This window comes from Hyla sarda, chromosome 1, assembly GCF_029499605.1.
Source record: "Hyla sarda isolate aHylSar1 chromosome 1, aHylSar1.hap1, whole genome shotgun sequence".
NCBI lineage: Eukaryota > Metazoa > Chordata > Amphibia > Anura > Hylidae > Hyla > Hyla sarda.
In genome coordinates, this window is record NC_079189.1 from 5,747,928 (window position 1) to 5,773,182 (window position 25,255).

The 25,255-nt window shown below is 46.6% G+C and overlaps 1 protein-coding gene across 2 annotated transcripts in view; it reads left to right on the plus strand.

Annotated features, from left to right (window-relative positions):
* Nucleotides 1–13,613: 13,613 nt before the first annotated feature.
* Nucleotides 13,614–25,255, plus strand: part of LOC130299908 (matrix metalloproteinase-21-like) — a 37,016-nt gene continuing 25,374 nt past the window's right edge. The window contains exons 1-3 of one of the 2 annotated variants that reach the window (XM_056551500.1): nucleotides 13,614–13,810; nucleotides 15,236–15,270; nucleotides 16,022–16,205. In XM_056551500.1, coding sequence (XP_056407475.1) covers nucleotides 16,077–16,205 — 129 coding nt within the window. In that variant the 5' untranslated portion in view covers nucleotides 13,614–13,810; nucleotides 15,236–15,270; nucleotides 16,022–16,076. Of the gene's footprint in view, nucleotides 13,811–15,104; nucleotides 15,271–16,021; nucleotides 16,206–25,255 lie in introns of those variants that run through there. The other variant, XM_056551501.1, reaches the window with a different exon arrangement.

Below are 25,255 nucleotides of genomic sequence, written 5' to 3' on the forward strand. Positions count from 1 at the left end.
TATACACCTTCTCAGTCACAGGTATAATGCAGCCCAATACTATGGAGACCTTCTCAGTGATGTCACATGGCAGCTGTGGTATATGGTACAATCCTGTGGAGACCTTCTCAGTGATGTCACATGGCAGTTGTGGTATATGGTACAATCCTGTGGAGACCTTCTCAGTGATGTCACATGGCAGCTGTGGTATGGTACAATACTATGGAGACCTTCTCAGTGATGTCACATGGCAGCTGTGGTATATGGTACAATCCTGTGGAGACCTTCTCAGTGATGTCACATGGCAGCTGTGGTATATGGTACAATACTGTGGAGACCTTACCAGTGATGTCACATGGCAGCTGTGGTATACGGTACAATCCTGTGGAGACCTTCTCAGTGATGTCACATGGCAGCTGTGGTATATGGTACAATCCTGTGGAGACCTTCTCAGTGATGTCACATGGCAGCTGTGGTATGGTACAATCCTGTGGAGACCTTCTCAGTGATGTCACATGGCAGCTGTGGTATATGGTACAATACTGTGGAGACCTTCTCAGTGATGTCACATGGCAGCTGTGGTATATGGTACAATACTATGGAGACCTTCTCAGTGATGTCACATGGCAGCTGTGGTATACGGTACAATCCTGTGGAGACCTTCTCAGTGATGTCACATGGCAGCTGTGGTATATGGTACAATACTGTGGAGACCTTCTCAGTGATGTCACATGGCAGATGTGGTATATGGTACAATCCTGTGGAGACCTTCTCAGTGATGTCACACGGAAGCTGTGGTATATGGTACAATCCTGTGGAGACCTTCTCAGTGATGTCACATGGCAGATGTGGTATATGGTACAATCCTGTGGAGACCTTCTCAGTGATGTCACAGGGCAGCTGTGGTATGGTACAATACTATGGAGACCTTCTCAGTGATGTCACATGGCAGCTGTGGTATATGGTACAATCCTGTGGAGACCTTCTCAGTGATGTCACACGGAAGCTGTGGTATATGGTACAATACTGTGGAGACCTTCTCAGTGATGTCACACGGAAGCTGTGGTATGGTACAATACTATGGAGACCTGCTCAGTGATGTCACATGGCAGCTGTGGTATGGTACAATACTATGGAGACCTTCTCAGTGATGTCACATGGCAGCTGTGGTATATGGTACAATACTGTGGAGACCTTACCAGTGATGTCACATGGCAGCTGTGGTATATGGTACAATACTATGGAGACCTTCTCAGTGATGTCACATGGCAGCTGTGGTATATGGTACAATACTATGGAGACCTTCTCAGTGATGTCACATGGCAGTTGTGGTATATGGTACAATACTGTGGAGACCTTACCAGTGATGTCACATGGCAGTTGTGGTATATGGTACAATCCTGTGGAGACCTTCTCAGTGATGTCACATGGCAGCTGTGGTATATGGTACAATACTATGGAGACCTTCTCAGTGATGTCACATGGCAGTTGTGGTATATGGTACAATACTGTGGAGACCTTCTCAGTGATGTCACATGGCAGCTGTGGTATATGGTACAATCCTGTGGAGACCTTCTCAGTGATGTCACATGGCAGTTGTGGTATATGGTACAATCCTGTGGAGACCTTCTCAGTGATGTCACATGGCAGCTGTGATATATGGTACAATCCTGTGGAGACCTTCTCAGTGATGTCACATGGCAGTTGTGGTATATGGTACAATACTGTGGAGACCTTACCAGTGATGTCACATGGCAGCTGTGGTATATGGTACAATACTATGGAGACCTTCTCAGTGATGTCACATGGCAGTTGTGGTATATGGTACAATACTGTGGAGACCTTCTCAGTGATGTCACATGGCAGCTGTGGTATATGGTACAATCCTGTGGAGACCTTCTCAGTGATGTCACATGGCAGTTGTGGTATATGGTACAATCCTGTGGAGACCTTCTCAGTGATGTCACATGGCAGCTGTGATATATGGTACAATACTGTGGAGACCTTCTCAGTGATGTCACATGGCAGCTGTGGTATATGGTACAATCCTGTGGAGACCTTCTCAGTGATGTCACAGGGCAGCTGTGGTATGGTACAATACTATGGAGACCTTCTCAGTGATGTCACATGGCAGCTGTGGTATATGGTACAATACTGTGGAGACCTTACCAGTGATGTCACATGACGTTGGTGACGTCACAGGTTACCATGGTGCAGCCCAATCCTGTGGAGACATTCTCAGTGATGACACTGGGTAACTGTGTTACAGTGCAAATCCCTGGATACCTTCTTAGTGATGTCACAGGGTAATGATGGTGCAGCCCAGTCCTCTAATTACCTTCTCACTGATATCACAAGGTAGTGGATGTTTAGTCCCGTCCTATGGAGACCTTCTCATATCATAGGTAACCATAGTGTGCCACAATCCTCTGGAGATGTCAAGTGATGTCATGGAGTATGGGTGGTGTGGTACAATCCTCTGGAGACCTATTTAGTGATGTCATAGGGTATCAGTGGTGTGGTACAATCCTCTGAAGACCCATTTAGTGATGTCATAGGGTATCGGTGGTGTGGCACAATCCTCTGGAGACCCATTTAGTGATGTCATAGGGTATGGATGGTGTGGTACAATCCTCTGGAGACCTATTTAGTGATGTCATAGGGTATCGGGGGTGTGGTACAATCCTCTGAAGACCCATTTAGTGATGTCATAGGGTATGGGTGGTGTGGCACAATCCTCTGGAGACTTATTTAGTGATGTCATAGGGTATCGGTCGTGTGGTACAATCCTCTGGAGACCTATTAAGTGATGTCATAGGGTATCGGTGGTGTGGTACAATCCTCTGGAGACCCATTTAGTGATGTCATAGGGTATCGGTGGTGTGGCACAATCCTCTGGAGACCTATTTAGTGATGTCATAGGGTATGGGTGGTGTGGTACAATCCTCTGGAGACCTATTTAGTGATGTCATAGGGTATCGGTGGTGTGGCACAATCCTCTGGAGACCTATTTAGTGATGTCATAGGGTATGGGTGGTGTGGTACAATCCTCTGGAGACCTATTTAGTGATGTGATAGGGTATCGGTGGTGTGGTACAAGCCTCTGGAGACCTATTTAGTGATGTCATAGTGTTACGCCTAGCGCTCCGGGTCCCCGCTCCTCCCCGGAGCGCGTACGGCGTCTCTCTCTCCGCAGCGCCCCGGTCGGTCCCGCTGACCGGGAGCGCTGCACTGTCATGGCCGTCGGGGATGCGATTCGCACAGCGGGACGCGCCCGCTCGCGAATCGCATCCCAGGTCACTTACCCGTTCCCGTCCCCTGCTGTCATGTGCTGGCGCGCGCGGCTCCGCTCTCTAGGGCGCGCGCGCGCCAGCTCCCTGAGACTTAAAGGGCCAGTGCACCAATGATTGGTGCCTGGCCCAATTAGCTTAATTGGCTTCCACCTGGTCCCTGACTATATCTGACCTCCTCCCATGCACTCCCTTGCCGGATCTTGTTGCCCTTGTGCCTAGTGAAAGCGTTTTGTGTGTCCAAAGCCTGTGTACCAGAACTTCTGCTATCCACCCTGACTACGAACCTTGCTGCCTGCCCCGACCTTCTGCTACGTCCGACCTTGCTTCTGTCTACTCCCTTGTACCGCGCCTATCTTCAGCAGCCAGAGAGGTTGAGCCGTTGCTAGTGGATACGACCTGGTCACTACCGCCGCAGCAAGACCATCCCGCTTTGCGGCGGGCTCTGGTGAAAACCTGTAGTGACTTAGAACCGGTCCACTAGCACGGTCCACGCCAATCCCTCTCTGGCACAGAGGATCCACCTCCTGCCAGCCGGCATCGTGACAGTAGATCCGGCCATGGATCCCGCTGAAGTTCCTCTGCCTTATATCTCTGATATCATCACGGTGGTCGCCCAGCAATCCCGACAGATCGCCCATCTAACCCACCAGCTGTCGGAAGTGTCCACCATTGTGCAGCAACTTCAGTCGCAACTTCAGCAGCAATCATCTCCTCCGCCAGCTCCTGCACCCCTTCCGCAGCGAGTGGCCACTCCTAGCCTTCGCCTGTCCTTGCCGGACAAATTTAATGGGGACTCTAAGTTTTGCCGTGGCTTTCTTTCGCAATGTTCCCTGCACTTGGAGATGATGTCGGACCAGTTTCCTACTGAAAGGTCTAAGGTGGCTTTCGTAGTCAGCCTTCTGTCTGGAAAAGCCCTGTCATGGGCCACACCGCTCTGGGACCGCAATGACCCCGTCACTGCCTCTGTACACTCCTTCTTCTCGGAAATTCGAAGTGTCTTTGAGGAACCTGCCCGAGCCTCTTCTGCTGAGACTGCCCTGCTGAACCTGGTCCAGGGTAATTCTTCCGTTGGCGAGTACGCCATACAATTCCGTACTCTTGCTTCTGAACTTTCCTGGAATAATGAGGCCCTCTGCGCGACCTTTAAAAAAGGCCTATCCAGCAACATTAAAGATGTTCTGGCCGCACGAGAAACTCCTGCTAACCTGCATGAACTCATTCATCTAGCCACTCGCATTGACATGCGTTTTTCTGAGAGGCATCAAGAGCTCCGCCAGGAAAAAGACTTAGATCTCTGGACACCTCTCCCACAGTCTCCACTGCAATCTGCGCCTAGGCCTCCCGCCGAGGAGGCCATGCAAGTGGATCGGTCTCGCCTGACCCTGGAAGAGAGGAATCGCCGTAAGGAAGAGAATCTTTGTCTGTACTGTGCCAGTACCGAACATTTTTTGGTGGATTGCCCTATCAGTCCTCCACGTCTGGGAAACGCACGCTCGCACCCAGCTCTCGTGGGTGTGGCGTCTCTTGATGCTAAGTCGGCTTCTCCATGTCTCACGGTGCCTGTACGGATTTCTTCTTCAGCCAGCTCTTCCCTCTCAGCCGTGGCCTGCCTGGACTCTGGTGCCTCTGGGAATTTTATTCGGGAGTCCTTGGTGAATAAATTCCGCATCCCGGTGACCCGTCTTGTCAAGCCACTCCACATTTCTGCGGTCAACGGAGCCAGGTTGGATTGCACCGTGCGTTTCCGCACGGAGCCCCTCCTAATGTGCATCGGACCTCATCATGAGAAAATTGAGTTTTTGGTCCTCTCCAATTGCACTTCTGAAATTCTCCTTGGACTACCCTGGCTTCAACACCATTCCCCAACCCTGGATTGGTCCTCAGGGGAGATCAAGAGCTGGGGTACCTCTTGCTTCAAGGACTGCCTTAAACCGGTTCCCAGTACTCCCTGCCGTGACCCTGTGGTTCCTCCTGTATCCGGTCTCCCTAAGGTCGTTATGGACTCTGCCCGCCTTAAGAAGTGCCTCTCCCCCCCTCCCAGTTCAGTCAGGCAAGCCTCGGTGCCTCCTCGTGGCCCTCGTCCTGGTGTCACACTGCCCCGTGCCAGGCCTCGCCCTCTGCCCTCCCTCCCCATTCCCACTCCTGCTGTACTGCCTGCCGTTGAGGAATCCCTCCATCCTTTCCCGGTGTCCTCATCCCAGGGGGGGCAGTTACCGGACAAAGAGAAGGGGAGACCTAAGGGGCGGGGTACTGTTACGCCTAGCGCTCCGGGTCCCCGCTCCTCCCCGGAGCGCGTACGGCGTCTCTCTCTCCGCAGCGCCCCGGTCGGTCCCGCTGACCGGGAGCGCTGCACTGTCATGGCCGTCGGGGATGCGATTCGCACAGCGGGACGCGCCCGCTCGCGAATCGCATCCCAGGTCACTTAACCGTTCCCGTCCCCTGCTGTCATGTGCTGGCGCGCGCGGCTCCGCTCTCTAGGGCGCGCGCGCGCCAGCTCCCTGAGACTTAAAGGGCCAGTGCACCAATGATTGGTGCCTGGCCCAATTAGCTTAATTGGCTTCCACCTGGTCCCTGACTATATCTGACCTCCTCCCATGCACTCCCTTGCCGGATCTTGTTGCCCTTGTGCCTAGTGAAAGCGTTTTGTGTGTCCAAAGCCTGTGTACCAGAACTTCTGCTATCCACCCTGACTACGAACCTTGCTGCCTGCCCCGACCTTCTGCTACGTCCGACCTTGCTTCTGTCTACTCCCTTGTACCGCGCCTATCTTCAGCAGCCAGAGAGGTTGAGCCGTTGCTAGTGGATACGACCTGGTCACTACCGCCGCAGCAAGTCCATCCCGCTTTGCGGCGGGCTCTGGTGAAAACCTGTAGTGACTTAGAACCGGTCCACTAGCACGGTCCACGCCAATCCCTCTCTGGCACAGAGGATCCACCTCCTGCCAGCCGGCATCGTGACACATAGGGTATCGGTGGTGTGGTACAATCCTCTGGAGACCTATTTAGTGATGTCATGGAGTATTCATGGTGTGGTACAATCCTCTGGAGACCTATTTAGTGATGTCATAGGGTATCAGTGGTGTGGTACAATCCTCTGGAGACCTATTTAGTGATGTCATAGGGTATGGGTGGTGTGGTACAATCCTCCGGAGACCTATTTAGTGATGTCATAGGGTATCGGTGGTGTGGTACAATCCTCTGGAGACCTATTTAGTGATGTCATAGGGTATCGGTGGTGTGGTACAATCCTCTGGAGACCTATTTAGTGATGTCATAGGATATTGGTGGCTTGGTACAATCCTATGGAGACCTATTTAGTGATGTCATAGGGTATCGTTGGTGTGGTACAATCCTCTGGAGACCTATTTAGTGAGGTCATAGGGTATTGGTAGTTTGGTACAATCCTCTGGAGACCTATTTAGTGATGTCATAGGGTATCGGTGGTGTGGTACAATCCTCTGGAGATCTATTTAGTGATGTCATAGGGTATCGGTGGTGTGGTACAATACTCTGGAGACCTATTTAGTGATGTCATAGGGTATCGGTGGTGTGGTACAATCCTCTGGAGACCTATTTAGTGATGTCATAGGGTATCGGTGGTGTGGTACAATCCTCTGGAGACCTATTTAGTGATGTCATAGAGTATCGTGGTGTGGTACAATCCTTTGGAGACCTATTTAGTGATGTCATAGGGTATCGGTGGTGTGGTACAATCCTCTGGAGACCTATTTAGTGATGTCATAGGGTATCGGTGGTGTGGTACAATCCTCTGGAGACCTATTTAGTGATGTCATAGAGTATTGGTAGTTTGGTACAATCCTCTGGAGACCTATGTAGTGATGTCATAGGGTATCGGTGGTGTGGTACAATCCTCTGGAGACCTTTTTAGTGATGTCATAGAGTATTGGTAGTTTGGTACAATCCTCTGGAGACCTATGTAGTGATGTCATAGGGTATCGGTGGTGTGGTACAATCCTCTGGAGACCTGTTTAGTGATGTCATAGGGTATCGGTGGTGTGGTACAATCCTCTGGAGACCTATTTAGTGATGTCATAGGATATTGGTGGTTTGGTACAATCCTATGGAGACCTATTTAGTGATGTCATAGGGTATGGGTGGTGTGGTACAATCCTCTGGAGACCTATTTAGTGATGTCATAGGGTATTGGTAGTTTGGTACAATCCTATGGAGTTCTATTTAGTGATGTCATAGGGTATCGTTGGTGTGGTACAATCCTCTGGAGACCTATTTAGTGATGTCATAGGGTATTGGTAGTTTGGTACAATCCTCTGGAGACCTATTTAGTGATGTCATAGGGTATCGGTGGTGTGGTACAATACTCTGGAGATCTATTTAGTGATGTCATAGGGTATCGGTGGTGTGGTACAATCCTCTGGAGACCTATTTAGTGATGTCATAGGGTATCGGTGGTGTGGTACAATCCTCTGGAGACCTATTTAGTGATGTCATAGGGTATCGGTGGTGTGGTACAATCCTCTGGAGACCTATTTAGTGATGTCATAGGGTATCGGTGGTGTGGTACAATCCTCTGGAGACCTATTTAGTGATGTCATAGAGTATCGGTGGTGTGGTACAATCCTTTGGAGACCTATTTAGTGATGTCATAGGGTATCGGTGGTGTGGTACAATCCTCTGGAGACCTATTTAGTGATGTCATAGGGTATCGGTGGTGTGGTACAATCCTCTGGAGACCTATTTAGTGATGTCATAGAGTATTGGTAGTTTGGTACAATCCTCTGGAGACCTATGTAGTGATGTCATAGGGTATCGGTGGTGTGGTACAATCCTCTGGAGACCTTTTTAGTGATGTCATAGAGTATTGGTAGTTTGGTACAATCCTCTGGAGACCTATGTAGTGATGTCATAGGGTATCGGTGGTGTGGTACAATCCTCTGGAGATCTATTTAGTGATGTCATAGGGTATCAGTGGTGTGGTACAATCCTCTGGAGACCTATTTAGTGATGTCATAGGGTATCGGTGGTGTGGTACAATCCTCTGGAGACCTTTTTAGTGATGTCATAGAGTATTGGTAGTTTGGTACAATCCTATGGAGACCTATTTAGTGATGTCATAGGGTATCGGTGGTGTGGTACAATCCTCTGGAGACCTATTTAGTGATGTCATAGGGTATCGGTGGTGTGGTACAATCCTCTGGAGATCTATTTAGTGATGTCATAGGGTATCAGTGGTGTGGTACAATCCTCTGGAGACCTATTTAGTGATGTCATAGGGTATCGGTGGTGTGGTACAATCCTCTGGAGACCTATGTAGTGATGTCATAGGGTATCGGTGGTGTGGTACAATCCTCTGGAGACCTATTTAGTGATGTCATAGAGTATTGGTAGTTTGGTACAATCCTATGGAGACCTATTTAGTGATGTCATAGGGTATCGGTGGTGTGGTACAATCCTCTGGAGACCTATTTAGTGATGTCATAGGGTATCGGTGGTGTGGTACAATCCTCTGGAGATCTATTTAGTGATGTCATAGGGTATCAGTGGTGTGGTACAATCCTCTGGAGACCTTTTTAGTGATGTCATAGGGTATCGGTGGTGTGGTACAATCCTCTGGAGACCTATGTAGTGATGTCATAGAGTATTGGTAGTTTGGTACAATCCTATGGAGACCTATTTAGTGATGTCATAGGGTATCGGTGGTGTGGTACAATCCTCTGGAGACCTATTTAGTGATGTCATAGGGTATCGGTGGTGTGGTACAATCCTCTGGAGATCTATTTAGTGATGTCATAGAGTATCAGTGGTGTGGTACAATCCTCTGGAGACCTATTTAGTGATGTCATAGGGTATCGGTGGTGTGGTACAATCCTCTGGAGACCTATTTAGTGATGTCATAGGGTATCGGTGGTGTGGTACAATCCTCTGGAGACCTATTTAGTGATGTCATAGGGTATCGGTGGTGTGGTACAATCCTCTGGAGACCTATGTAGTGATGTCATAGGGTATCGGTGGTGTGGTACAATCCTCTGGAGACCTATTTAGTGATGTCATAGAGTATTGGTAGTTTGGTACAATCCTATGGAGACCTATTTAGTGATGTCATAGGGTATCGGTGGTGTGGTACAATCCTCTGGAGACCTATTTAGTGATGTCATAGGGTATCGGTGGTGTGGTACAATCCTCTGGAGACCTATTTAGTGATGTCATAGGGTATCGGTGGTGTGGTACAATCCTCTGGAGACCTATTTAGTGATGTCATAGAGTATTGGTAGTTTGGTACAATCCTATGGAGACCTATTTAGTGATGTCATAGGGTATCGGTGGTGTGGTACAATCCTCTGGAGACCTATTTAGTGATGTCATAGGGTATCGGGGGTGTGGTACAAACCTCTGGAGACCTATTTAGTGATGTCATAGAGTATTGGTAGTTTGGTACAATCCTCTGGAGACCTATTTAGTGATGTCATAGGGTATCGGTGGTGTGGTACAATCCTCTGGAGATCTATTTAGTGATGTCATAGGGTATCAGTGGTGTGGTACAATCCTCTGGAGACCTATTTAGTGATGTCATAGGGTATCGGTGATGTGGTACAATCCTTTGGAGACCTATTTAGTGATGTCATAGGGTATCGGTGGTGTGGTACAATCCTCTGGAGACCTATTTAGTGATGTCATAGGGTATCGGTGGTGTGGTACAATCCTCTGGAGACCTATTTAGTGATGTCATAGAGTATTGGTAGTTTGGTACAATCCTCTGGAGACCTATGTAGTGATGTCATAGGGTATCGGTGGTGTGGTACAATCCTCTGGAGACCTTTTTAGTGATGTCATAGAGTATTGGTAGTTTGGTACAATCCTCTGGAGACCTATGTAGTGATGTCATAGGGTATCGGTGGTGTGGTACAATCCTCTGGAGACCTATTTAGTGATGTCATAGGGTATCGGTGGTGTGGTACAATCCTCTGGAGACCTATTTAGTGATGTCATAGGGTATCGGTGGTGTGGTACAATCCTCTGAAGACCTATGTAGTGATGTCATAGGGTATCGGTGGTGTGGTACAATCCTCTGGAGACCTATTTAGTGATGTCATAGAGTATTGGTAGTTTGGTACAATCCTATGGAGACCTATTTAGTGATGTCATAGGGTATCGGTGGTGTGGTACAATCCTCTGGAGACCTATTTAGTGATGTCATAGGGTATCGGTGGTGTGGTACAATCCTCTGGAGACCTATTTAGTGATGTCATAGGGTATCGGTGGTGTGGTACAATCCTCTGGAGATCTATTTAGTGATGTCATAGGGTATCGGTGGTGTGGTACAATCCTCTGGAGATCTATTTAGTGATGTCATAGGGTATCGGTGGTGTGGTACAATCCTCTGGAGACCTATTTAGTGATGTCATAGGGTATCGGTGGTGTGGTACAATCCTCTGGAGACCTATTTAGTGATGTCATAGAGTATTGGTAGTTTGGTACAATCCTATGGAGACCTATTTAGTGATGTCATAGGGTATCGGTGGTGTGGTACAATCCTCTGGAGACCTATTTAGTGATGTCATAGGGTATCGGGGGTGTGGTACAATCCTCTGGAGACCTATTTAGTGATGTCATAGAGTATTGGTAGTTTGGTACAATCCTCTGGAGACCTATTTAGTGATGTCATAGGGTATCGGTGGTGTGGTACAATCCTCTGGAGATCTATTTAGTGATGTCAGAGGGTATCAGTGGTGTGGTACAATCCTCTGGAGACCTATTTAGTGATGTCATAGGGTATCGGTGATGTGGTACAATCCTTTGGAGACCTATTTAGTGATGTCATAGGGTATCGGTGGTGTGGTACAATCCTCTGGAGACCTATTTAGTGATGTCATAGGTTATCGGTGGTGTGGTACAATCCTCTGGAGACCTATTTAGTGATGTCATAGAGTATTGGTAGTTTGGTACAATCCTCTGGAGACCTATGTAGTGATGTCATAGGGTATCGGTGGTGTGGTACAATCCTCTGGAGACCTTTTTAGTGATGTCATAGAGTATTGGTAGTTTGGTACAATCCTATGGAGATCTATTTAGTGATGTCATAGGGTATCGGTGGTGTGGTACAATCCTCTGGAGACCTATTTAGTGATGTCATAGGGTATCGGTGGTGTGGTACAATCCTCTGGAGATCTATTTAGTGATGTCATAGGGTATCAGTGGTGTGGTACAATCCTCTGGAGACCTATTTAGTGATGTCATAGGGTATCGGTGGTGTGGTACAATCCTCTGGAGACCTATTTAGTGATGTCATAGGGTATCGGTGGTGTGGTACAATCCTCTGGAGACCTATTTAGTGATGTCATAGGGTATTGGTGGTGTGGTACAATCCTCTGGAGACCTATTTAGTGATGTCATAGGGTATCGGTGGTGTGGTACAATCCTCTGGAGACCTATGTAGTGATGTCATAGGGTATTGGTGGTGTGGTACAATCCTCTGGAGACCTATTTAGTGATGTCATAGAGTATTGGTAGTTTGGTACAATCCTATGGAGACCTATTTAGTGATGTCATAGGGTATCGGTGGTGTGGTACAATCCTCTGGAGACCTATTTAGTGATGTCATAGGGTATTGGTGGTGTGGTACAATCCTCTGGAGACCTATTTAGTGATGTCATAGGGTATCGGTGGTGTGGTACAATCCTCTGGAGATCTATTTAGTGATGTCATAGGGTATCAGTGGTGTGGTACAATCCTCTGGAGACCTATTTAGTGATGTCATAGGGTATCGGTGGTGTGGTACAATCCTCTGGAGACCTTTTTAGTGATGTCATAGAGTATTGGTAGTTTGGTACAATCCTATGAAGATCTATTTAGTGATGTCATAGGGTATCGGTGGTGTGGTACAATCCTCTGGAGACCTATTTAGTGATGTCATAGGGTATCGGTGGTGTGGTACAATCCTCTGGAGATCTATTTAGTGATGTCATAGGGTATCAGTGGTGTGGTACAATCCTCTGGAGACCTATTTAGTGATGTCATAGGGTATCGGTGGTGTGGTACAATCCTCTGGAGACCTATTTAGTGATGTCATAGGGTATCGGTGGTGTGGTACAATCCTCTGGAGACCTATTTAGTGATGTCATAGGGTATTGGTGGTGTGGTACAATCCTCTGGAGACCTATTTAGTGATGTCATAGGGTATCGGTGGTGTGGTACAATCCTCTGGAGACCTATGTAGTGATGTCATAGGGTATCGGTGGTGTGGTACAATCCTCTGGAGACCTATTTAGTGATGTCATAGAGTATTGGTAGTTTGGTACAATCCTATGGAGACCTATTTAGTGATGTCATAGGGTATCGGTGGTGTGGTACAATCCTCTGGAGACCTATTTAGTGATGTCATAGGGTATTGGTGGTGTGGTACAATCCTCTGGAGACCTATTTAGTGATGTCATAGGGTATTGGTGGTGTGGTACAATCCTCTGGAGACCTATTTAGTGATGTCATAGGGTATCGGTGGTGTGGTACAATCCTCTGGAGACCTTTTTAGTAATGTCATAGAGTATTGGTAGTTTGGTACAATCCTATGGAGATCTATTTAGTTATGTCATAGGGTATTGGTGGTGTGGTACAATCCTCTGGAGACCTATTTAGTGATGTCATAGGGTATCGGTGGTGTGGTACAATCCTCTGGAGATCTATTTAGTGATGTCATAGGGTATCAGTGGTGTGGTACAATCCTCTGGAGACCTATTTAGTGATGTCATAGGGTATCGGTGGTGTGGTACAATCCTCTGGAGACCTATTTAGTGATGTCATAGGGTATCGGTGGTGTGGTACAATCCTCTTGAGACCTATTTAGTGATGTCATAGGGTATCGGTGGTGTGGTACAATCCTCTGGAGACCTATGTAGTGATGTCATAGGGTATCGGTGGTGTGGTACAATCCTCTGGAGACCTATTTAGTGATGTCATAGAGTATTGGTAGTTTGGTACAATCCTATGGAGACCTATTTAGTGATGTCATAGGGTATCGGTGGTGTGGTACAATCCTCTGGAGACCTATTTAGTGATGTCATAGGGTATCGGTGGTGTGGTACAATCCTCTGGAGACCTATTTAGTGATGTCATAGGGTATCGGTGGTGTGTTACAATCCTCCGGAGACCTTTTCAGGAGGGGAGGATTCCCCTGTAGGATGATCACTTTCACTTTCTTCTCTCTCTTTATTTCACATGTGGAAATGTTTTCCAGATACTGAGGAGCCAAATAAGGCTCAGGAAGGTGTAGAGGGCTGTAAATCAGGGCGGCGTGGGTGAGGTTCTCTCCCGCTTCACTATGAGCGTATGATGGACTATCGCCATTTACAGGGATGGTTGGTCTCAGACGTGTGGGCACCTGGTCAGGTGACTCAGGAAAATGAGTGTTAATGTCAGATAACATTCTCCGGCCTCATTGGATAAATACTTCAGACCACCCTCTCTGGCAAAACTGTAAGAGACATTCTCCAGATGTGCATAGACATACTCCGAGAGAGAACATACGCAGCTCTGAACTGGGAGCTAAGACAGACACTGCAGACACAGGTGAGTGAGGCACCTCAAGTATTGGGGAGACACTGCCCTGACCCGAGACCTACGAGAGACACCTCACCTATAGTGGAGAGACTGCCCTGACTGGAGACCTACGAGAGACACCTCAACTATAGTGGACAGACTGCCCTGACCCGAGACCTATGAGAGACACCTCACCTATAGGGGAAAGACTTCCCTCCTGAGACCTAAGAGAGACACCTCAACTATAAGGGAAAGACTGCCCTGACCCGGGACCTACGAGAGACACCTCACCTATAGGGGAAAGACTTCCCTCCTGAGACCTAAGAGAGACACCTCAACTATAGTGGATCATCTGCCCTGACCTGAGACCTACAAGAGACACCTCAACTATAGTGGAGAGACTGCCCTGACCTGAGACCTACAAGAGACACCTCCCCTATAGTGGAGAAACTGCTCTGACCTGAGACCTACGAGAGACACCTCACCTATAGGGGAACGTCTGCCCTGACCCGAGACCTATGAGAGACACCTCCCCATACAGGGGAAACACTGCCCTGACCTGAGACCTACAAGAGACACCTCACCTACAGGGGAAAGACTGCCCTGACCTGAGACCTACAAAAGACACCTCACCTATAGGGGAAAGACTGCCCTGACCCGAGACCTACCAGAGACACCTCACCTATAGGGGAAAGACTGCCATGACCTGAGACCTACGAGAGACCCCTCACCTATAGGGGAAAGACTTCCCTCCTGAGACCTAAGAGAGACACCTCAACTATAAGGGAAATACTTCCCTCCTGAGACCTAAGAGAGACACCTCAACTATAGGAGAAGTACTGCCCTGACCAAAGACCTATGAGAGACACCTTAACTATGGGAAAAGACTACCCTTTCAAGACCTAAGAGAGACACCTAAACTACAGGGGAAAGATTGCTTTCTTGAGACCTAAGAGAAACACCTCATCTATAGGCAAAATACTGCCCTGAACTGAGACCTAAGGGTGACACATCAACGATAAGGGAAAGACTTCCCTCCTGAGACCTAAGAGAGACACCTCAACTATAGGGGAAATACTGCCTGACCCTAGACCTACGAGAGACACATCAACCACAGGGGAAAGACTGCCCTCCTGAGACCTAAGAGAGACATCTAAACTACAGGGGAAAGACTGCTCTCTTGAGCCCTAAGAGAGGCACCTAAACTACAGGCGAAAAACTGCCCTGACCCGAGACCTACGAGAGACACCTCAGGTATAGGGAAAAAAACTGTCCTCCCGAGACCTAAGAGAGACACCTCAACTGTAGGGAAAAAGACTGCCCTGCCCTGAGACCTATGAGAGACACCTCAACTACCCTGTGTATTATGGGTAGGATTAATAAGGACCTAGCACCAGGGGCCATGCCCTTGGGGGGACACACTGTATAACCATGAGATGATTTGATGTTTTGCAGATCTGCTACGAAGTGAAACGAAAACTGAAGAAAAGGTGAGAAACTTGAGGAGATGGCATAGTGTGGGTTTAGCGGAGGTCACATGATAGATAGGGGCATGTATACACCAACCTGCTGGGCACATGAATGGCTGACGTAAGGAGTTCTGCGATGGTGAACGACCTCAAAACCTGCCGCTGGTTGTCTAAGGTTCTGAGCATTATAACTGGCCCAGGCCCAGGTTGAAGGGTCATAGTGGTTTCTGTGTGCCAGGCTACATTGACTAAGGGTGTTGAGCTCCGATCTTCCCATACATTCCTCTTGGACCTTCCTTCTACCAGATAAGTCCCACTAAGCTGGATATCAGATCGGAATTCAGGATTTTAAGAATATTCCTATCTTTCTGTTTCCTCTTCTAAATGTTCTGAGGTAGTTATACATGAGATGGTCACACATGAGGTGGATATACTTGAGGTGGTCATACATGAGGTGGTCATACATGAGGTGGTCATACATGAGGTGGTCACACATGAAGTGGTCATACATGAGGTGGTCACACATGAAGTGGTCATACTTGTGGTGGTCATACATGAGGTGGTCACACATGAGGTGGTCATACATGAGATGGTCATACATGAGATGGTCATACATGAGGTGGTCATACATGAGATGGTCTAAGCCCAATAACTCCCCCAGGGGTCAGATACAATGGTGAAACCTGTTGGTGAACAGATTCTGGGATCACTAGTACATGGACTCAGTTTCCCAGTAGACGTTGTAGCTCATGGTCCATTTCATGTTTCACAGAGAACAGAACGACGTTCACTGAGAAGATAGAACTCAGCATAAGAAGAAACGTGACATGGAGTCCACATCGGCTCTGCTGGCCCTGCTCTTTATACATATGAGCCATCCACCACCTGCCCACTCCGACCTACAGACCCAACCCAGAGACAAGTCAGAGTCCATCCTCACAAAGACATATGCCCAGGTACTGAGGGTGGGATCGGGAGTAAATACTGATTGTGTGAATGGATGTAGGTTGTGGTGAGGAGATCCATGAGGCTTGGATGTGATGTAGTATGGTGTAGGTGATGTGAGTGTTGTGTAGGTAGAGGTGATGGAGTGTGGTATATATAGAGGTTATTATGTGTGGTGTAGATAGAGGTTATTATATGTGGTATAGAGGTTATTATATGTGGTGTAGATAGAGGTTATTATATGTGGTATATATAGAGGTTATTATATGTGGTATAGATAGAGGTTATTATATGTGGTGTAGATAGAGGTAATTATATGTGGTGTAGATAGAGGTTAGTATATGTGGTATAGATAGAGGTTATTATATGTGGTGTAGATAGAGGTTATTATATGTGGTATATATAGAGGTTATTATATGTGGTGTAGATAGATGTTATAATATGTGGTATAGAGGTTATTATATGTGGTGTAGATAGAGGTTATTATATGTGGTGTAGATAGAGGTTATTATATGTGGTATAGATAGAGGTTATTATATGTGGTGTAGATAGAGGTTATTATATGTGGTATAGATAGAGATTACTATATGTGGTATAGATAGAGATTATTATATGTGGAATAGATAGAGATTATTATATGTGGTATAGATAGAGATTATTATATGTGGTGTAGATAGAGATTATTATATGTGGTATAGATAGAGGTTATTATATGTGGTATAGATAGATGTTAGTATATGTGGTATAGATAGAGGTTATTATATGTGGTATAGATAGAGGTTATTATATGTGGTATAGATAGAGATTATTATATGTGGTATAGATAGAGATTATTATATGTGGTATAGATAGAGATTATTATATGTGGTATAGATAGAGATTATTATATGTGGTGTAGATAGAGATTATTATATGTGGTATAGATAGAGATTACTATATGTGGTATAGATAGAGATTATTATATGTGGTATAGATAGAGGTTATTATATGTGGTATAGATAGATGTTAGTATATGTGGTATAGATAGAGGTTATTACATGTGGTATAGATAGAGGTTATTATATGTGGTATAGATAGAGGTTATTATATGTGGTATAGATAGAGGTTATTATATGTGGTGTAGATAGAGGTTATTATATGTGGTATAGAGGTTATTATATGTGGTGTAGATAGAGGTTATTATATGTGGTATAGATAGAGGTTATCATATGTGGTATAGATAGAGGTTATTATATGTGGTATAGATAGAGATTACTATATGTGGTATAGATAGAGGTTATTATATGTGGTGTAGATAGAGGTTATTATATGTGGTATAGATAGAGGTTATCATATGTGGTATAGATAGAGATTACTATATGTGGTATAGATAGAGGTTATTATATGTGGTATAGATAGAGATTATTATATGTGGTATAGATAGAGGTTATTATATGTGGTATAGATAGAGATTATTATATGTGGTATAGATAGATGTTAGTATATGTGGTATAGATAGAGGTTATTATATGTGGTATAAGTAGAGGTTATTATATGTGGTATAGATAGAGGTTATTATATGTGGTATAGATAGAGGTTATTATATGTGGTATAGATAGAGGTTATTATATGTGGTGTAGATAGAGGTTATTATATGTGGTATAGATAGAGGTTATTATATGTGGTATATATAGAGGTTATTATATGTGGTATAGATAGAGATTATTATATGTGGTATAGATAGATGTTAGTATATGTGGTATAGATAGAGGTTATTATATGTGGTATAGATAGAGGTTATTATATGTGGTATAAGTAGAGGTTATTATATGTGGTATAGATAGAGGTTATTATATGTGGTATAAGTAGAGGTTATTATATGTGGTATAGATAGAGGTTATTATATGTGGTATAGATAGAGGTTATTATATGTGGTGTAGATAGAGGTTAGTGTATGTGGTATAGATAGACATTATTATATGTGGTATAGATAGAGGTTATTATATGTGGTATAGATAGAGGTTATTATATGTGGTATAAGTAGAGGTTATTATATGTGGTATAGATAGATGTTAGTATATGTGGTATAGATAGAGATTATTATATGGGGTATAGATAGAGATTACTATATGTGGTATAGATAGAGGTTATTATATGTGGTATAGATAGAGATTATTATATGTGGTATAGATAGAGGTTATCATATGTGGTATAGATAGAGGTTATTATATGTGGTATAGATAGAGATTACTATATGTGGTATAGATAGAGGTTATTATATGTGGTATAGATAGAGATTACTATATGTGGTATAGATAGAGGTTATTATATGTGGTATAGATAGAGGTTATTATATGTGGTGTAGATAGAGATTATTATATGTGGTATAGATAGAGGTTATTATATGTGGTATAGATAGATGTTAGTATATGTGGTATAGATAGAGGTTATTATATGTGGTATAGATAGAGGTTATTATATGTGGTATAGATAGAGATTACTATATGTGGTATAGATAGAGGTTATTATATGTGGTATAGATAGAGGTTATTATATGTGGTGTAGATAGAGATTATTATATGTGGTATAGATAGAGGTTATTATATGTGGTATAGATAGAGGTTATTATATGTGGTATAGATAGAGATTATTATATGTGGTATAGATAGAGATTATTATATGTGGTATAGATAGATGTTAGTATATGTGGTATAGATAGAGATTATTATATGGGGTATAGATAGAGATTACTATATGTGGTATAGATAGAGGTTATTATATGTGGTATAGATAGAGATTATTATATGTGGTATAGATAGAGGTTATCATATGTGGTATAGATAGAGGTTATTATATGTGGTATAGATAGAGATTACTATATGTGGTATAGATAGAGGTTATTATATGTGGTATAGATAGAGGTTATTATATGTGGTGTAGATAGAGATTATTATATGTGGTATAGATAGAGGTTATTATATGTGGTATAGATAGAGGTTATTATATGTGGTATAGATAGAGATTATTATATGTGGTATAGATAGAGATTATTATATGTGGTATAGATAGAGATTATTATATGTGGTATAGATAGAGATTATTATATGTGGTGTAGATAGAGATTATTATATGTGGTATAGATAGAGATTACTATATGTGGTATAGATAGAGATTATTATATGTGGTATAGATAGAGGTTATTATATGTGGTATAGATAGATGTTGTTACGCCAAGCGCTCCGGGTCCCCGCTCCTCCCCGGAGCGCTCGCTACACTCTCCTCACTGCAGCGCTCCGGTCAGATCCACTGACCCGGGGCGCTGCGATACCGCCTCCAGCCGGGATGCGATTCGCGATGCGGGTAGCGCCCGCTCGCGATGCGCACCCCGGCTCCCGTACCTGACTCGCTCTCCGTCAGTCCTGTCCCGGCGCGCGCGGCCCCGCTCCCTAGGGCGCGCGCGCGCCGGGTCTTTGCGATTTAAAGGGCCACTGCGCCGCTGATTGGCGCAGTGGTTCCAATTAGTGTTATCACCTGTGCACTTCCCTATATCACCTCACTTCCCCTGCACTTCCTTGCCGGATCTTGTTGCCATCGTGCCAGTGAAAGCGTTTCCTTGTATGTTCCTAGCCTGTGTTCCAGACCTCCTGCCGTTGCCCCTGACTACGATCCTTGCTGCCTGCCCCGACCTTCTGCTACGTCCGACCTTGCTTCTGTCTGCTCCCTTGTACCGCGCCTATCTTCAGCAGCCAGAGAGGTTGAGCCGTTGCTAGTGGATACGACCTGGTCACTACCGCCGCAGCAAGACCATCCCGCTTTGCGGCGGGCTCTGGTGAAAACCAGTAGTGACTTAGAACCGATCCACTAGCACGGTCCACGCCAATCCCTCTCTGGCACAGAGGATCCACTACCTGCCAGCCGGCATCGTGACAGTAGATCCGGCCATGGATCCCGCTGAAGTTCCTCTGCCAGTTGTCGCTGACCTCACCACGGTGGTCGCCCAGCAGTCGCAACAGATAGCGCAACAAGGCCAACAGCTGTCTCAACTGACCGTTATGCTTCAGCAGTTACTACCACAGCTTCAGCAATCATCTCCTCCGCCAGCTCCTGCATCTCCTCCGCAGCGAGTGGCCGCTTCTGGTCTACGACTATCCTTGCCGGATAAATTTGATGGGGACTCTAAGTTTTGCCGTGGCTTTCTTTCCCAATGCTCCCTGCACTTGGAGATGATGTCGGACCAGTTTCCCACTGAAAGGTCTAAGGTGGCTTTCGTAGTCAGCCTTCTGTCTGGAAAAGCCCTGTCTTGGGCCACACCGCTCTGGGACCGCAATGACCCCGTCACTGCCTCTGTACACTCCTTCTTCTCGGAAATTCGAAGTGTCTTTTAGGAACCTGCCCGAGCCTCTTCTGCTGAGACTGCCCTGTTGAACCTGGTCCAGGGTAATTCTTCCGTTGGCGAGTATGCCGTACAATTCCGTACTCTTGCTTCAGAATTATCCTGGAATAATGAGGCCCTCTGCGCGACCTTTAAAAAAGGCCTATCCAGCAACATTAAAGATGTTCTGGCCGCACGAGAAATCCCTGCTAATCTACATGAACTCATTCACCTAGCCACTCGCATTGACATGCGTTTTTCCGAAAGGCGTCAGGAACTCCGCCAGGATATGGACTCTGTTCGCACGAGGCGTTTCTTCTCCCCGGCTCCTCTCTCCTCTGGTCCCCTGCAATCTGTTCCTGTGCCTCCCGCTGTGGAGGCTATGCAGGTCGACCGGTCTCGCCTGACACCTCAAGAGAGGACACGACGCCGCATGGAGAATCTCTGCCTGTACTGTGCTAGTACCGAACACTTCCTGAAGGATTGTCCTATCCGTCCTCCCCGCCTGGAAAGACGTACGCTATCTCCGCACAAAGGTGAGACAGTCCTTGATGTCTACTCTGCTTCTCCACGTCTTACTGTGCCTGTGCGGATGTCTGCATCTGCCTTCTCCTTCTCTGCTGTGGCCTTCTTGGACTCCGGATCTGCAGGAAATTTTATTTTGGCCTCTCTCGTCAACAGGTTCAACATCCCGGTGACCAGTCTCGCCAGACCCCTCTACATCAATTGTGTAAACAATGAAAGATTGGACTGTACCATACGTTTCCGCACGGAGCCCCTTCTAATGCACATCGGGCCTCATCACGAGAGGATTGAACTTTTGGTCCTTCCCAATTGCACTTCTGAAATTCTCCTTGGACTTCCCTGGCTTCAACTTCACTCCCCAACCCTGGATTGGTCCACTGGGGAGATCAAGAGTTGGGGGCCCTCTTGTTCCAAGGACTGCCTAAAACCGGTTCCCAGTAACCCTTGCCGTGACTCTGTGGTTCCTCCCGTAACCGGTCTCCCTAAGGCCTATATGGACTTTGCGGATGTTTTTTGCAAAAAACAAGCTGAGACTCTACCTCCTCACAGGCCTTATGATTGTCCTATCGACCTCCTCCCGGGCACTACTCCACCCCGGGGCAGAATTTTTCCTCTGTCCGCCCCAGAGACTCTTGCCATGTCTGAATACGTCCAGGAAAATTTAAAAAAGGGCTTTATCCGTAAATCCTCCTCTCCTGCCGGAGCCGGATTTTTCTTTGTGTCCAAAAAAGATGGCTCTCTACGCCCTTGCATTGACTACCGCGGTCTTAATAAAATCACGGTTAAGAACCGCTACCCCCTACCTCTCATCTCTGAACTCTTTGATCGCCTCCAAGGTGCCCACATCTTTACCAAACTGGACTTAAGAGGTGCTTATAATCTCATCCGCATCAGAGAGGGGGATGAATGGAAAACGGCATTTAACACCAGAGATGGACACTTTGAGTATCTGGTCATGCCCTTTGGCCTGTGCAACGCCCCTGCCGTCTTCCAAGACTTTGTTAATGAAATTTTTCGTGATCTTTTATACTCCTGTGTTGTTGTATATCTGGACGATATCCTGATTTTTTCTGCCAATCTAGAAGAACACCGCCAGCATGTCCGCATGGTTCTTCAGAGACTTCGTGACAATCAACTCTATGCCAAAATAGAGAAATGTCTGTTTGAATGCCAATCTCTTCCTTTCCTAGGATACTTGGTCTCTGGCCAGGGACTACAAATGGATCCAGACAAACTCTCTGCCGTCTTAGATTGGCCACGCCCCTCCGGACTCCGTGCTATCCAACGTTTTTTGGGGTTCGCCAATTATTACAGACAATTTATTCCACATTTTTCTACCGTTGTGGCTCCTATCGTGGCTTTAACCAAAAAAAATGCCGATCCCAAGTCTTGGCCTCCTCAAGCGGAAGACGCCTTTAAACGGCTCAAGTCTGCCTTTTCTTCGGCTCCCGTGCTCTCCAGACCTGACCCATCTAAACCCTTCCTATTGGAGGTTGATGCCTCCTCTGTGGGAGCTGGAGCTGTCCTTCTACAAAAAAATTCTTCCGGGCATGCTGTTACTTGTGGTTTTTTTTCTAGGACCTTCTCTCCGGCGGAGAGAAACTACTCCATCGGGGATCGAGAGCTTCTAGCCATTAAATTAGCACTTGAGGAATGGAGGCATCTGCTGGAGGGATCAAGATTTCCAGTTATTATTTACACCGATCACAAGAACCTCTCCTACCTCCAGTCTGCCCAACGGCTGAATCCTCGCCAGGCCAGGTGGTCTCTGTTCTTTGCCCGATTTAATTTTGAAATTCACTTTCGGCCTGCCGATAAGAACATTAGGGCCGATGCTCTCTCTCGTTCCTCGGATGCTTCTGAAGTTGAACTCTCTCCGCAACACATCATTCCTCCTGACTGCCTGATTTCCACTTCTCCAGCCTCCATCAGGCAAACTCCTCCAGGAAAGACCTTTGTTTCTCCACGCCAACGCCTCGGAATCCTCAAATGGGGCCACTCTTCCCATCTCGCAGGTCATGCGGGCATCAAGAAATCTGTGCAACTCATCTCTCGCTACTATTGGTGGCCGACTCTGGAGACGGATGTTGTGGACTTTGTGCGAGCCTGCACTATCTGTGCCCGGGATAAGACTCCTCGCCAGAAGCCCGCTGGTTTTCTTCATCCTCTGCCTGTCCCCGAACAGCCTTGGTCTCTGATTGGTATGGATTTTATTACTGACTTACCCCCATCCCATGGCAACACTGTTATTTGGGTGGTCGTTGATCGATTCTCCAAAATGGCACATTTCATCCCTCTTCCTGGTCTTCCTTCAGCGCCTCAGTTGGCTAAACAATTTTTTGTACACATTTTTCGTCTTCACGGGTTGCCCACACAGATAGTCTCGGATAGAGGCGTCCAATTCGTGTCTAAATTCTGGAGGGCTCTCTGTAAACAACTCAAGATTAAATTAAATTTTTCTTCTGCATATCATCCTCAATCCAATGGACAAGTAGAAAGAATTAACCAGGTCTTGGGTGATTATTTACGACATTTTGTTTCCTCCCGCCAGGATGACTGGGCAGATCTTCTACCATGGGCCGAATTCTCGTATAACTTCAGAGTCTCTGAATCTTCCTCCAAATCCCCATTTTTCGTGGTGTACGGCCGTCACCCTCTTCCCCCCCTCCCTACCCCCTTGCCCTCTGGTCTGCCCGCTGTGGATGAAATTTCTCGTGATCTTTCCATCATATGGAGAGAGACCCAAAATTCTCTCTTACAGGCTTCATCACGCATGAAGAAGTTCGCGGATAAGAAAAGAAGAGCTCCTCCCATTTTTTCCCCTGGAGACAAGGTATGGCTCTCCGCTAAATATGTCCGCTTCCGTGTCCCTAGCTATAAGTTGGGACCACGCTATCTTGGTCCTTTCAAAATTTTGTGCCAGATTAATCCTGTCTCTTACAAACTTCTTCTTCCTCCTTCTCTTCGTATTCCTAATGCCTTTCACGTTTCTCTTCTTAAACCACTTATCATTAACCGTTTCTCTCCCAAATCTGTTCCTCCCACTCCTGTTTCCGGCTCCTCGGACATCTTCTCCGTCAAAGAGATTCTGGCATCTAAAAAGGTCAGAGGGAAAACCTTTTTTTTAGTGGATTGGGAGGGTTGTGGTCCAGAAGAGAGATCCTGGGAACCTGAGGACAACATCCTAGACAAAAGTCTGCTCCTCAGGTTCTCAGGCTCTAAGAAGAGGGGGAGACCCAAGGGGGGGGGGTACTGTTACGCCAAGCGCTCCGGGTCCCCGCTCCTCCCCGGAGCGCTCGCTACACTCTCCTCACTGCAGCGCTCCGGTCAGATCCACTGACCCGGGGCGCTGCGATACCGCCTCCAGCCGGGATGCGATTCGCGATGCGGGTAGCGCCCGCTCGCGATGCGCACCCCGGCTCCCGTACCTGACTCGCTCTCCGTCAGTCCTGTCCCGGCGCGCGCGGCCCCGCTCCCTAGGGCGCGCACGCGCCGGGTCTTTGCGATTTAAAGGGCCACTGCGCCGCTGATTGGCGCAGTGGTTCCAATTAGTGTTATCACCTGTGCACTTCCCTATATCACCTCACTTCCCCTGCACTTCCTTGCCGGATCTTGTTGCCATCGTGCCAGTGAAAGCGTTTCCTTGTATGTTCCTAGCCTGTGTTCCAGACCTCCTGCCGTTGCCCCTGACTACGATCCTTGCTGCCTGCCCCGACCTTCTGCTACGTCCGACCTTGCTTCTGTCTACTCCCTTGTACCGTGCCTATCTTCAGCAGCCAGAGAGGTGAGCCGTTGCTAGTGGATACGACCTGGTCACTACCGCCGCAGCAAGACCATCCCGCTTTGCGGCGGGCTCTGGTGAAAACCAGTAGTGACTTAGAACCGATCCACTAGCACGGTCCACGCCAATCCCTCTCTGGCACAGAGGATCCACTACCTGCCAGCCGGCATCGTGACAGATGTTATTATATGTGGTGTAGATAGAGGTTATTATATGTGGTATAGAGGTTATTATATGTGGTGTAGATAGAGGTTATTATATGTGGTATAGATAGAGGTTATTATTCGTGGGATAGATAGAGGTTATTATATGTGGTGTAGATAGAGGTTATTATATGTGGTATAGATAGAGGTTATCATATGTGGTATAGATAGAGATTATTATATGTGGTATAGATAGAGGTT